Source organism: Motacilla alba, chromosome 14 (assembly GCF_015832195.1).
Source record: "Motacilla alba alba isolate MOTALB_02 chromosome 14, Motacilla_alba_V1.0_pri, whole genome shotgun sequence".
NCBI classification, from domain to species: domain Eukaryota; kingdom Metazoa; phylum Chordata; class Aves; order Passeriformes; family Motacillidae; genus Motacilla; species Motacilla alba.
The window spans coordinates 9,317,348-9,331,696 of NC_052029.1; the positions used below are offsets into that span (position 1 = coordinate 9,317,348).

General features: G+C 42.7%; 2 protein-coding genes across 7 annotated transcripts in view; one reads left to right on the forward strand and one right to left on the reverse strand.

Moving 5' to 3' along the window:
* CDR2 (cerebellar degeneration related protein 2) lies at positions 1-13,907 on the reverse strand. Its single transcript, XM_038151177.1, has 5 exons — positions 13,668-13,907; positions 8,279-8,391; positions 3,583-3,731; positions 3,256-3,420; positions 1-2,126 (listed from the first exon to the last, which is right to left on the reverse strand). The coding sequence occupies exons 1-5, from the start codon at positions 13,744-13,746 to the stop codon at positions 1,259-1,261; spliced, it is 1,374 nt and encodes a 457-aa protein (XP_038007105.1). The 5' UTR covers positions 13,747-13,907; the 3' UTR covers positions 1-1,258.
* LOC119706918 (transmembrane protein 180-like) overlaps positions 13,764-14,349 on the forward strand; it is a 17,904-nt gene continuing 17,318 nt past the window's right edge. For 5 of the 6 annotated variants that reach the window (XR_005258628.1, XM_038151171.1, XM_038151173.1 and 2 more), the window contains exon 1: positions 13,764-14,154. Coding sequence is in view for 5 of the 6 variants with exons in the window: in XM_038151171.1 (XP_038007099.1) it covers positions 13,796-14,154 (359 nt within the window). In the remaining variant the exon portion in view is untranslated. The remainder of the gene's footprint in view (positions 14,155-14,349) is intronic. The other variant, XM_038151175.1, reaches the window with a different exon arrangement.

The window sequence follows — 14,349 nt, forward strand, 5'->3', positions numbered from 1 at the left end:
GCAGCAGCTGGACTGAAGCTGAGAAACTGTCAGCAGTCTGGGTCAAGGGTTTGGTACCTCACAGCAACTCGGCAGGAAGCTGCTTCCCAAGAACTGCTGGCCACATGAGACCCTTTACAAGAAGGATGTCACCTTTCATTGTGCCTTTCCTCCTTCCTCCTCATTTCTCTGTGTTCTGAAGAACAACCTTCTCCATGTTCATTGCTTTTCAGAAATTAAGTATTGTATCAATTACTATTAGGGAATGGAAAAGGAGAAGGAGAACAGGAGTATGGTCCCGTTTTCAGTAGGATTTGTGCTGGCAGTGTTGTGTCCATCCTCCCACCCCCCAGGCAGCATGAACAGGTCAAGAGAGGCCAACACTGGAAGCAACAGACAAAACAATGTAAGGTTTTACTTGGCCTGTCTCCTCAAGCACTTAAGAGTTTGTGGTATGCAACATTAAAAGCTACTCCACTATGTCAAGGCTACGTCTAAAGTTAAATAGCTAAATAACAACTCTCTAACTCACCAAATACATCTAAAAATGTACTTTGCAGACATTCCACCAGAGAACCGTAGGTCTCAAGTAACACATAGAGTCAATTCACAGTATCTTGCCTTAAGACAAAGTGCCCTACAAAGGAAATTGTATCTAAAAAGCCACACAAACTTTACCTCAAATCCTTTCTTAGTAGAAAGACATTTATACTAATCTGTGGGAGAGCTTAGTGATTGTGAAAACATGGTGTTAGGTTAAAGCAAGCACAGCTTTCCGCCACCCTGCCAAAGCAAGATCAGCTGGACTGCCCCCCTCCTGGAGCTGAGGAGATGCTGCCCCTGGGACTGGTTGGGGCTTTGCTTTTGTTCATTTCCTCCATCAGTGTAGTCACAGGGCTAGATCATCCCTGTGAACCAAAGGAAAGCTTTAGTCAGGTTCTTGTGAGAGATTCAGAGTTCTTAGCTCTGTTATTTCTGAAGTGGACTAAGGAAACAAGTATCAGTCACTGCTCTGGCCAGAGATGAAGTGTAAAATGAAGTAGTAGTGTAGCAGAAAGCTATGATGTTTCTTTGCTTTAAACCACTGGTTTGTGTGACAGTGCTAAACATTAAATCTACTGCTACACAGGAACAGGGAATCTAGCTGATAACTAACTAGCTTGTTAACTACAGGGCTACCAGCCTATCCAAAACATTCATTTTGAGTGCTTAAGAAACACATCAGTTTAAGGAGTCTTCTGACATTCATATGAAGTGTATTCTTGACTAACAGATAAGGTTAGGGCTGAGAGGAGAGAGTCTTGTACTTTGCTCTGTGTTCATCTATTTCTTCTTTTGTTTTTCTGATACAGCTAAAAATCTCCTTGAATAGTGCTTTATATTCAGGGGGAGCATTTGTGGAAGAGTCACTTAGCTCAGCAATTGTGAATTCTTGATTGCTAGCTGAAAGATCATACTGGGTGTTCCCCACATTTAGGTCTTTGGAATACTGCTTCAGTGTTTGTACAGCCTTGTGTTTCAAAGAATCTTCATCCATTTGACACTTCTTCAAAAGTTCCTCATACTTCACTTTCAGAGCATTGTACTGAGCATCAACTTCATTGAGTACAGAGATCCCTCGCTGCTTCACAGCTTCAGCTCTCCTGATACAGGTTTCTTCATGGCCCCTGAGAATGTCTGCCCCGGCAGCGCTGCTCAGGAGCCCTTCGCTGCTGCTCCGTTTTAGCGCCTTCTTCTCAAGCTCCGACACTGCCAGAAGTCCATCATCTGCCGGGCTCTGACCGAGCTCCCTGTCTAGAGATTCCTTGAATGAAATGAAAAAGGATTCTGGCACCAATTTCTCTGCATTATGGAGTGTGTTTTCAGACTGCAGTATCTGTCGCATTTCAGCTACCTCGGCTTCCAGCTCCTCTGCCCGAGCCCGATACAAGTCTGTATCGACCAGCCTCCGCTCCAGGTCACAGTTCTCCTTCACCATGAGACTGTATTCCTCTTCCATGGTCACCCTCTTCTCTTTCTCTACGTTCAGCTGGGCTTGCAGAACTGTCACTGCCTTCTTCAACTTCTCATTTTCTTCTTCTAGAGGACTTAGCTGACTATCCATCGAAGTAATCTTTTCTGCAAAGACGTGATCATAAACGAAATACCTGCAGAAACAAAGTAAGGATTATCAAAGATAGGAAGTACAGCTGACCACACCTAAAGTTTTCCTGTCCTGGGTAACTAATGACATATTTAAACTGTGTGCTAACACACTTCAGAGCACTAACAGGGGCCATTGCACTAACCAATCAGTCGATTTAGTAATCAGAACAGGGTTTGTATGGACTTACGTGCCATGGAACCAAGCTCACAGCTTAGGCAGAATGGCAGCTTGTTAACAGTTTCATGTTACAGACAAGCTGATAGAATAATGAAAGTTTAAATTATAATTGAAGTTTAAATACGCACTGCCTCCCTGTACCACGCAGTACTTTCTGACACTAATTTTTTCTACAGCACCCCACTCTTGTAATTTTTGTCATTACTGATGTAGAAACAAGCTTCATAACTGACAAAGCAATGCTGGAGGCTGGTATTTTCACAAGCCTTTGGCAGCTTGAAGGATCCAGTTATCTTCTGAATTGTCAAGAAATAACTTCTTTTTGGATTTATGATTTACTCTAGAGTATTACCTCCATGTGGACACAAGAGCCCATGGTTCTGTCTGAGGAGGTGCTTTCTTTACAGAACTGCCCTCTAGGCTTGCAGTTAGTCTGAGCTGTCACCAGGTGATTGTCCCGATGGCCCCATTAATGCAGCTCAGCTGGGTCAAATGGCTCTACATTTAAAAGGCAGCCCAGCGGCCCAGGCACCATTTTCCCAGTTTAGGTGTCTTCACCAGCTTAAGCTCGAAAAAGCTAAGGAAATAGCCATGGACATCCAAGGAAAGAGTAAGTTACAGGAAATATTTTGCATTTAGTGAATTTGTTTTTCACATTATCTGGGTGTTTGCTTTTATGTGACTGAAAATACTGGGATGCAAATTGTTGTAAGCTTTCTAGGCTACCATTTGACAATACTGGCTCTAGGGACAAAGTGGAGCACCGATACTGGTGTGGTCTAGAAGCAGGCCAGAAGTAATGTCAGTACCATACAGCAGTGATACATTGCTAGTTGTGAACATCAGGTAATTTTTTTTCCAGCTTGTGTGGTATCTGTGCTCGTGTCTTAGGTTTCAAAGTTTTGCTTAAAATAGTTTCAGTGTTCTTTACTGTGTAAGGTAAGAAGTCTTACTGGCGGAGGTCGTACAGCTCCTTCAAGCATGAGAAACTGTGCATTGATCTTGGCTGCTCAGATCTCTCCTGGCTCATCCGGCCCCGTCCAGGCTTTTTCAGCTCTTCCACTTGTCGCTGCAGGTCATCTATGTGTGTTTGTAGGCTTTCAATAGTTTCTGTCAAGCTAAAAGGTGAGAAGACCTTTAAATAAAACTAACCTTTGAATTTGCCAGTATTGTAGAACACCACTAGGCAGAGACAGACACCCAGTAACTGCACAAATACACCTGGACTGCTCTTATTGGTATTAACAGCTGGGGGGAGGGAATCTCTACAAATCTGTTACCTTATTATCTTTTGTTGTGAAGCTCTACTCTCTGCAACCAGTTTTTGATTAGTGTCTTCCAGTTCTCTTGCTGTCACATCCAGCTGTTCATAGACTTTTGCATGCTGGTCATTCATCTGCCGTAAGAGCTCCACTTGCTTTGTGAGGTACTGCAAGACAGTTCTGCTGTTACTGGTTTACTCTTGAAACACGAGCTACAGCTCCTACGCTGCATTTTCGCTCACATTCGGAGAGAAACTCCTGAGTTTTCCAAATGTAAATTCCCGTGTTTGCTTTGGTGAGCTGAAGAGACACTATCAGTAACTAGGCAGCTTGCCTTTGTTGCGGAGGTCACCCCAGGCTCATGAAGCAGCCCTTACCTGGAGGAGCTGGGCTGGATGGTGCCAGCTGTCTTTATCAGTGCCCACGCCTCCTGCATGGGGCTGTGCTGCAGTCAGCACTGATAGAGCCTTCAGGCTCCAGCACGGCCCTTACCCGTCCGCCGTGTTCTAAAGGTTGCAGTCTGCTCCAACAGAAATTTCTTATCTGTGTTGCCCCAACAATCTTCTCAACATTAAAACTGAATTATTGGGTAGCACCATCCATAACTAAACATATTTTCAGCTGACCCAAGTTCTTCCAGTCTGAAGCAGCATTAGGTTCAGCATGGCAGAATTTAGGTTGTGGTCACTCTTAAGACAGTATGTGGCTAGTATGTGTCAGGAAGTATAAGTTATTGAATTCAAATCTTTAATTACTCACAGGGAACTATTCCAGTTACTGTAATCCCCAAACAAAGGTCTCCTGGCCTTTTTAAAAAAATAAAACCTCACATGAAGTATTCTCAATTTAATCCTCTTGGGTTTTACAATTAACTACACACACTGTTTAGTTTCCTGAATAACGTCAGAAAGCTTGGAATTCTTAGTCTAAGCAGTTCACAATCACCTAAAGCTCTTAAAAAAAGTGTCTTATATTCTCCCACCCAGGACATGAGCATTAACATAAGAAACTTCTTTTCTGTTTGAGTCTAACCCCCTAAATCTGAAATATTTTGTTCTTATACAGAATTTGTATTTTACAATATATTCTGTATTGCTACCTGCTACTTTCTTAAAACTAAGCTTCAAGCAGGAACATCCAGCAAACTCCTAGGCAGAATTACTTCTCTTTACATAGGCCTATTACATACTCAAAACTTCTAATATTCTACTTAACCTTTTACCTCATTAAAAGATTGTTGGGTTTACATTTTAGGCAATTTAAGAACAGATAATAAGTTAATCTAGGACTAGTAACTGCTCCATACAGACTTGCAGAAGATCAACATGATAGCTGTTGGCTAGATCCCTTTGTAGCCTGTGCACACATGACAGAGGATTTACACAAAAATAGAACGTAGATTAGCGGTGGAATCTCAATGTGACCCATTTCAGATTAACTTTCCCTATTGGTTATAGCCAAAGGAAGGAGCTGCAGATCCTCAGACTTTCTTCTGCAATACAAGTGTGGCTAAGCACAGGAGCCAAGGCTTTGGTGCCCGAAGAGATGTTGCTGCTTATTACAATGGGCTTTGCAGACCTTTGAGGTGAATGGAAGGGGTGAAGCATCACTTCCTCCACCTTCCATCTCCAGTATCTCCAGGGCTGGTGTCCAGTTAGCCTGGTATAACCAGACCACCAAAGAGGATAATAAATACTTTAGAAATTCATGTTTAATCTATGTCCCCTACAATGGAGCACCTAACGTGAAGCAGCACCTTGCCTTCTAGCACATGAAAACTGGAGAGTGTCAGGATTTCCAATGTCTGAGTGCTGAGAACAGATTCAGGCAGGAATAAAGTTGCTGTTTCCATGCAGCCTTTATTACATCTACAGTGATTAGTTAGTGGCACACGTGTCAGCACAAAGGTCAGCTATAATGGTCCAAAGCTGTAAAATGCTTAATGTGTTAGTATTTAATATATGAGATGTAATCTTAAGCACACCACAGCCTTTGACCCTTCTTTTCCAGTACAGACAAGGCAATGCTGTATTTCAGAATGATTTCTCAGCCTGCTCTAGACTCTGCTACCCATAAGATCCAAATTAATAGGAAAAGAGTCCCACAGATTTACATGGATATACTGCACTGAAAAAGCTAGTACAGAAATTCAGTGGAGTAGCTACAGGGAACAGCTGAATGATCACATGTAGGTTACAGAGACAAGCACTTGAAAATTGGGAAAAATCAAGCATGGAGACTGAATATGCCACTTGCATGTGTATCCTGTGATCCCACAAGAGCCAGAAATGCTGGTATGAAAATAATAGACTGAACTGCTTTATACCTTACATATGCAAATTTTATTCCCGTTTGTTTCAGTGAATTCCTGTAACAATTCCTTGTGCCAGTAAGCTAACATGTTCAGTTCCTCAACTGGAAGGTCTCTCTGGGTATTTGAACAAGGGGTTCATTTTCCCTTTCCTGACAAAAATCCAGGTGCAAGAGAAACTTATCTGGAGGAAGAAAAGTTTTGTGCTACTTTTACATGGCACTGGAGAAAGAGAAAAGATTGAGACAGGAGATAGGACTGAGAATACAGCATGTTACTACAGCAGCTACAAATACAGCCTTTGGCTCAACAAGCTGGGCAAAGAAAAGGTGCAGGCACAATTTATACATCAGAAGCATCACAAAAACTGTTCTCCCACTGTCCCTCTCCTCTTGGAGGGAGCTAATGGGACAATCCAGCACACATCTGCTCTCCTTGAGGGAGAGGAGCAAAGAGATTGAAGAGGTATCAGAAAAAGCCTTCAAAAAGTAGCATTGCCAAAGTCTTGGTAGAGCAAGATATTGAGAGAAAAAAGTTAATCTGTCATGTCTGAGTTTGTCTGACCACACGTGTACTTGACCCTGCAACACACCAACTACAGATCACTGCTGGAAGGACACTGGTGACACTTCCTGGAGCTGCAGCTCTCTGGTGTCCTCTGCAAACACTGAACCACCAGACCAGCTTAAGCAAGTAAACTGGCTTACAGCAATAGGATACTGCACTCTTAACAGCACTGGACTGTTTCTGTAAATCAGTGTAGCCAAACAATAATGTATTTTCCACATTTCTAGACAGTGTTAAAACACAGCTGCTTATTGAGTGGCTACACTCCATCAGCCAGGTTAGCTGCCTATCACAAAGTTCTGGTGTGTTATTTCAATAGGTATGTTGTAACTCTGCTAAACACTTTCTGAAATGTGGTTGTTCATATAAGTACCTTGTGTACCTTGTATTTGTATAGCACCTTGGAAGTGTTTGTCTTCTCTACACATTAGGAATTGATCTTTTTATAAAACCAGTTCATGGCAATGAGGTATGTTCAGTCTCTGCAGAAGTAAATACATCTTCTAATGCTGTGGCAGTAATATAAACATCAGCCATTCCAACCACTGTATCTCAGAGTGAACAGGACAACAAAGATTACAGTTAGCACATAACAGAACAAAGAGCCAACAGATGAGGTACAAAACAAAAGTAACAACTAAAACACACCCACAAGTCAAACCTGCACTCAGAAATTCCTCATCACTTACTAAAAATGCTGCATTCGTGTTGACTACTTTAAAGACACCTATAATTCTGTAATTATTAAGGTTAGGATTCTTTCAGTTACCTGTTGCCACTACAATAGTGAGCATTTTCAGTCTGAAGTTGCAGCAGTGCAAAATGCACATCTCTAATTGCAGTGCTGCTAGCACAAAGGAACTCAGATTTTGTAAAAATCTGGCACATACCAGTCAAAGCCTGTTCCCTGTGATTTACACCAGAACCAAATGGAAATGCTGACTACATTTTCAATATGTTGTCAGTCAGCAAAGTCCTGAATATTTAATAATTTAATTATTAGAGACCATGCATTGCCCGCTAATAGCTGAAAAAATCTCATTATGCTGACAAATGCCAGGTCTGCAAGAACACAGGCGATAGTAAAAAAAAGAAATTGCCAAAAATAGCCAGGTTTTTCCACTCTGTTACCTAAAGATGACTGGTTTTGAAATGATGGTTATGTTTTTGGGTTTTTTCCCTGGAAAATATGGAGCAATATATCCACTATATCCTATATTTAGATACTATTTAAATGGGATTTTTTTTCTGGTTTTTTGTGGGGGTTTTTTTGTGGGGTTTTGTTTTGTTGGGTTTTTTTTGTTGGGTTTTTTTTGGTCATTGTAGGGTTTCTTTTACATTGAAATATACTTTAGCTCCCTTTATCACAGATCAGTTTATTGGAAGTACATATATTCAAATTTTACTTAAATCTCACTTCTGCACTTATCAGCATTTAAATTTCAGTGCTGCAATTATTAATTCTCATGTAATATTTTAAATTATTAATGTCTTTATCATCATAAAATTTAAAGATCAGAAGATCTTTAAGAAGATCTGGCAAGATCAGAAAAGTTTAGCAATAAAAATAACTAAAGTATTTTCTCTGTACAAAACCAAAAAATACCAGTAATTTGTCATTAAAGAAACCAAATCCAATGTTTAGTGGCACAAAGCTTCTGGTAATCAGAGAAACAGTTCTAGGTATGAGCCACCTATACGAGTTCTCAAATTCTCAAAATAGCAGAAGTGGTGAAAGATTGTTCAGTATTTTCCATTAGATCTCAAGAAATTCAGATCTTAACTTATACACTGTATAAGTTAATGCTTTCACCAGAGGATTTTTAGATGTTTTACCTCTATCTCCTGCAATTGCTCTTGATTTGTTGCATACATTTGCTGTAAGGATTCTTCTAGCTCAGTGTTACGGTCCAGTAGTGTCTTTCCAAGCTCAGCAGCAAGGTGAAGATCTAAACAAAGAAATCATGTTTGCATGTAAGTGAGAGAAACAACGATGTAATTTAATTCTAAAGCCTGCTATCAAATACTTGAGGTATTTTCTTGTTGCTGTTACAACTGCTTTGAGTTGTCTCCAGCACCCAACACGGAAGTTAGCTTATACCTTAGCAGAACATCACTAATGCCAGTCTAAGGCAGCCCTGAGACCCAGGAACACTCCTGTGTCACGAAGCTTCCTCAGTTCCTCCGTGGCCCTTCAGACACACCCAGCCATGTTCAGCTCCCAGTCTGTGCCCAGTCTGCACCAGCTCTGCCCAAGGTCTCTCGGGCTTCACCCTCTTCACAGCACTCAGAGCAAGAAGCACAGCAGAGCCTGTAAACGTTCATCAGTCTAGAGCCAGGCCAAAGCTGATGAACTCTTTATTGACTTGACTGTTCCTCCCCATTACCCCTCCACCAGAGCTCAGGTCACTCAGGATCACAGTGCTAAAGGAAGGTTTCAGATGCTTTTCATGGTGAAACAATAATATCAAAAGACATAAAACTGATGGACACTTGCAGCTATTCTGCTTTTCAAGCTCATAAACTCAGGTGACAAGAACTGTTTCATGTGCTTCAAAACATCACTTTAAATGTCATTTGTTCTCAGGCACTTCATCTCAATTTCACTTCAGTCATCTTCAATCACCTCCAGGGTGCAGTGACTGTAGCTGTTGCGAATTAAGAAATAAGTCATCTGAACACTCAGCTCTGTTCTAGAGGGAAGCTTGATATCTGCTCAACAGCATCAGAAATGCTAGATATTCTGTATTACTATGTTGAAAGACAAGTGTAATTTAAAAGCTAACATAATGTGACAAAGTAATAAATCTTGGTATTAATGCTAAAATTGTAGTTACTCTGTGGAAGGTACTACATGTCAAGGATCCAACAGATTCTAGAAATATCTTATTTTCCACCTCCTCCCCATCACACCACCCGTGACCTGCGTGCATGCAATACCACCAAGTTAGCTCTCACAGAGAACTTGTATCATTAATCAGAAAGAGAAGAAAAGTCAAGAAAAACTTTGAGTCACATCAAGAAGCCTTAAATGAATAAACAGAGACAGGGATTGCATCATCAGTAGTTACAGCCAGAGAAGCAAACACATTCATTCCATTTTCATTTGATTGCGATGCCCTTTTTTTACCATGTTATGCTACCTCTCTCCTGCCCCCTCTCAGCTATCAGCTAGGAACTGTAACACGTGCATTACTGCTCCCAGATTGTTTTGTGCTAACCTTCAGTTCGGCAGCCTGTCCAAAATGATTACTCCATCTCCACACATCTGCCAAAGACCAAATTCAGACTTACAAGGACAAGTCAGCACAAACATTTGCCCGTGAAGTTGTACAAGTCCAATTCTGGCAAAACAACAGCTGTGCTATTCTTTACACGTTATTTGCAGGCACAATGCATTGTTTCCTACCTGAAGGTCAGATTCTTAGCTTAAATTATTTTAAAAAGATATAATTTATATAATAATTAGAATATATCAATATTAAAATTATTATATTTTATTGTATTAATTAATGATGTTATATTATTATAATACTAATATATAATAATATATAATTATTTATATTAAATTTTTTAAAATAAATCCCGCTGCATGGGAGTTCTCCAGTTTCAGAAGATGTACAATTAGAAGGCACAGGGCATATTGGTCTACACTAAGGAGTTTATCCTCACATCGCTTCCTCACTGTAGCACTACTCATTACAAAGCAGGATTTAAAGTATTTGGATAAGGAAACCTTAAGGCATCCTGCTTAAATTTTTCCCATTTGGTAAACAGATTGCACATTGTTTACCCGTGGACAGAATGACTCCCAGTCAAACACCAAGCTGTTTGTTCTATCTTGTTACAGAATACCGTAGTCTTCAAATGCAGTGAATTCATTATCCTATAGAAAATGGAGTCCTGCTTCACAAGTTCTTGTACTGCACAGCTCTTTACTAGGAGCCACCATCTTTAAAATACTAGCATCATTCAAAGCAAAGACCAAATAGCCTATTCTTTTATTTTAATAGAGTAGAAAAAGAGCTTTAGAGAGGATTTAGGATTATGTTAAAGACATAATGCATAATGGAATTACTACCATTCCCTTCCCAAAGTGAAAGTTTGTTTTCATGTTTAAGTACATTTAGGAGTTTATAGCTTCATTCCTAAATGCCCCCTCATCTACTAATCAAATAGTACATAGCACACAGTACTTGGAATACGAGGTGAATAATGCAATTCATGTCATTCTTCACACTCATCCTGTTTGTCAGACTGGCAGAAGCACAAATGGGTTACTATGGGAGAAACACTTTTATAATTAAGGTAATTTGTTTCTGAGGGGGAATATACAAGTGGGAGCGCTCCAACATACAATAAAACCTTAACCCTAGAGGAAGCAAGTACTGAAATAATTTCATCTCTTCTAAAATTCAGAATTTTTTGCATCAATTTTTCTATATTGTCAAGTACCTGGAAGCCCTATAATAAGCAAATTTTACAAGAGAGATGTGTCATGTATGCTTTCCAGATACAAAATGGAAAGTATTAATTTACATTTCTCTGGAGAGAGTTATGGTAGAACACTACAAGCAAAACTGCATTTTCTGTTGTAAATTTATGTAAAGCAAAGCTAAATTCTGACAGACATGCCTTTTTCCTTTTCACCATAAAGATGGAAGCAGAGAGGTTTTTAATAATGCAAAATGCGTGTGTGCAGATCTAAAGATCTTGGTTTTAGTAAATCTGATTAGTTGTACTGGTGTTCCACAGCTCCATCAGAAATCTCCTAAACAAAACTTCGAGGATGTCTTCTGTGATGTTGAACTGCCCACACTCACCAGCGCTTCACAATCTCTTCTGACTGCATTACCATCATTGAAAAAAAGATAAAAGCAGTACCAAAATCCTTCTCTTCTACTTTTTCATATCCCACCTAACAAAATTATTAAGCTAACTTTCAATCTAAAATTAGCCTATTCTTTTAAACAGCAACAGGCACTAATTGTGCAAGGTGTAAAAGTAAGCCTAGTGTAAGTTTACTTAATTGTAAAATGATTTTTTTTCTACTTAGTTTCCTATTTCCTCTTCTGTATTTGGAATTCCCTCTGTTCTGTAAAAGTGAGTAACAGCAAGATGCAAAAAGAGCAGTCCACATAAAAAAAAAATCTTTTTTAAAGGTCAGCATTCTTCAGCAAAACATTGCAGAAGGATGTCTGTTCCCATCCTTACAAGAATTCCATGAGCACTTTATGCATGAGCAGTATGCCAGAAAAGCCCATCTCCATTGTCAAGGGTCAAGGCAAAAATCTTTGGTACATAGGAAGACTGTCAAGGTTTTCCAAAACCCCTACCCTAATTTTAAGTCTCAAAGACGGACTGACAAGGACTTCAAGCTTGTTTCAGGGTGCTAATGTTTTACAACCTAGGTTCTCATAACCATACTCATCGTTTTTTAAACATGCACTGATTGTTTGGGTTGTGAAGAGTTCCACGAGACCTTGATAAGCACGCACTACCCTGTTTACACACACCCGTGTGTCTGAGCCTCAGCAGCGGGAGGAGGATCCCTCAGAGTGCAGAAATAAAGTACAGCACAACGTTTAAAAAACATTCCTGCAAGGAATTTCTTCTTTACATTTCAACTTGCCCATCACTTTATCTTCCTCCTTTTCCTTTTGGCAAGGCTATTCGTTGCTTCCATTTAGGAAAAAGAGAGAATCCCCAGAAAGATTGTGTCTGCATGTTGAGGGTACATCAACCAAACCCCCAAAATGCACTAAACCTCTAGAATGGAATACTGTTTCTTAAAAATGGACAGCAGAGTCAACTGGTGATTATTTAATCCATTTTAATTAAAAGATGAAAGCAGAGAAACATCAAGAAGGCAAGAAGTCAGTTGTTATACATTGTGAAGTCTCTTTGTAGATCTTCAACTCCATAAACACTGACATAGTAAAAACATTACTGAATCGTGTCTTCAAACTTTTCACTCTCTTCCCTGTGACAGCATACTGCAGTTTCAGGATCTTATTTCAACTGATTTGTTTGTATCCTAGAGCCAGGAAAACATCAATTTTGGGTGAAGAGTACCTAAATACAGCTTTCAGTCAGCTATTTTTTATAGCATACAATTAGAGAGACCTGGCCCCGTCTCAAAAAGAGTTTCTGTGGTAAGCTACCTGATCTCAGTGGGAATACTGCTTAGCTTTCTCTATGGTTTACAGTACAGCAGCACCCACCAATGCCAAGAATTAATGTATTTCAACATAAAAGCAAAACGTGTAAGACGTGGAGCAGGTTTGCAGGAAGCCACAGCTTTGAACTCACCTTTCAAAACAAACTCGGGATTAAGAACAAAAAGTAGAACTAAGTAACTTAAGAAAGTACCAGTCATAAATGCTACTAAGCTCTTAAGGAAATTGCACATTCTTTCCGTATCATGCCTGTTAAAAGATTTTTAGTGCAATTATACTTGTATTCTTACGGCTCCTTTCTCATTTACGAAATGAACAGCATTTACCTCTTGCATGTAGTGTTTTAAGACCTACTGATGGAATTACATACAGAAGCTATACATGTATATATCTGAGGCGTAGCGGAGTTATTTGGTATTTTAATAAGAAAACCTAAAGAGTTTCTAATAAAGAACCTGCCAACTAATCGAGCATTGCTACGACTACAACTTCATCGACTGGAAGCCCTTACAAAGAGCTCAACAGGGCGCGACAGCGCATCCGACCCCGGTGCTTCCAGCACCAGCCCCGAACAAGGCACCTTCACATTCCGTGCAAGGTGCAACTTTTCGGAGCCGCTTCCCTCCCTCCGGGCGGAGAGGGACCCCGGCACCATTCAGCTCGGCTGCCGCACCTCCTTCCCTCAGACAAAGACGGCCGCAGTCGTTACCGGTGACAGCGATTCCGCGGCGGCGGGAAGCGCGGCCGTGCGGGGATCTCGGGCTCCGACGCTCCGAGCCCGGCACGAGCGACGCGCCCGCCGCCGCGCCGCCACCCCCGGCCCCCGAGCGCCCTTCCCGCCGCCCCGCCCGGCGCCCCGCACCGCCGCGGCCCCTGCCCTCCCACGCCGCCCTCCTCGCCGCAGCCCCTGCCCTCCCGCACCCCGCGCCCGGCGGTCCCCCACGGCCCCCTGCCTCACCCGCCCCGCTCAACGCGGCCCCTGCCCTCACACACCCGGCTCGCTACGCACCCTCCCTCACACGCCCCCCGCCGCCGCCCCGGCTCACCTTGCTGCAGGTCCTGCTGGTCGTACCAGGGCTCATCCTCGCGGATTTCGAACTCCTCCACCAGGCTGTCGGCCAGCATCGCGCCCCTTCCCCTCACGGGCGGCTGAGCCGGCGGCGCCCAGCCCACGATGCCCCTTGCGCCGAACGGGGCAGAGCGAGCCGGCAGCCGCTCCCCGCCTCAGCAGCCGCCTCCGGCCATTGCCGAGCGGTTCCGGACTTTGCCGAACCTCTCCCCCTTCTGGCCGGGCTGCGCCGGCGGCAACGTGGCAGCTGCTGCCGCCGCCCGCCCCCCGCCTCCCGCGATTCAAACACAGCACCCTCGCCTCGCCGGCGGGCAGCCAATGGGGAGCCGCCCGCCGCACAGATCGATAGGAGGCTACACCAATCATAAGGCGAATTCATATCAAGTGGCCAATGAGAGCAAAGAGAGGGCGAGCCCGAGGCAGCCGCGCCCCGCCCCGCGGCGCGCAGCCTCCCGTCAGAAGAGGTGGGTCGGTGCCGCTGGAAGGGGCGGTGGTCGCCGGCGCTCAGGGGCGTTGATGGCGGGGCGCGGCTGCTGAGGGATGTCGGCTGCGGTTTGTGGCGGAGCAGAGCTGGCCCAGGCCGGGGTGGGACAGTGCGACTTGGCGTAGGGAAAGCCGGGGCTCGTTGTTGCCCCGCGCTGGGGGCGCTGAGGGAAGAG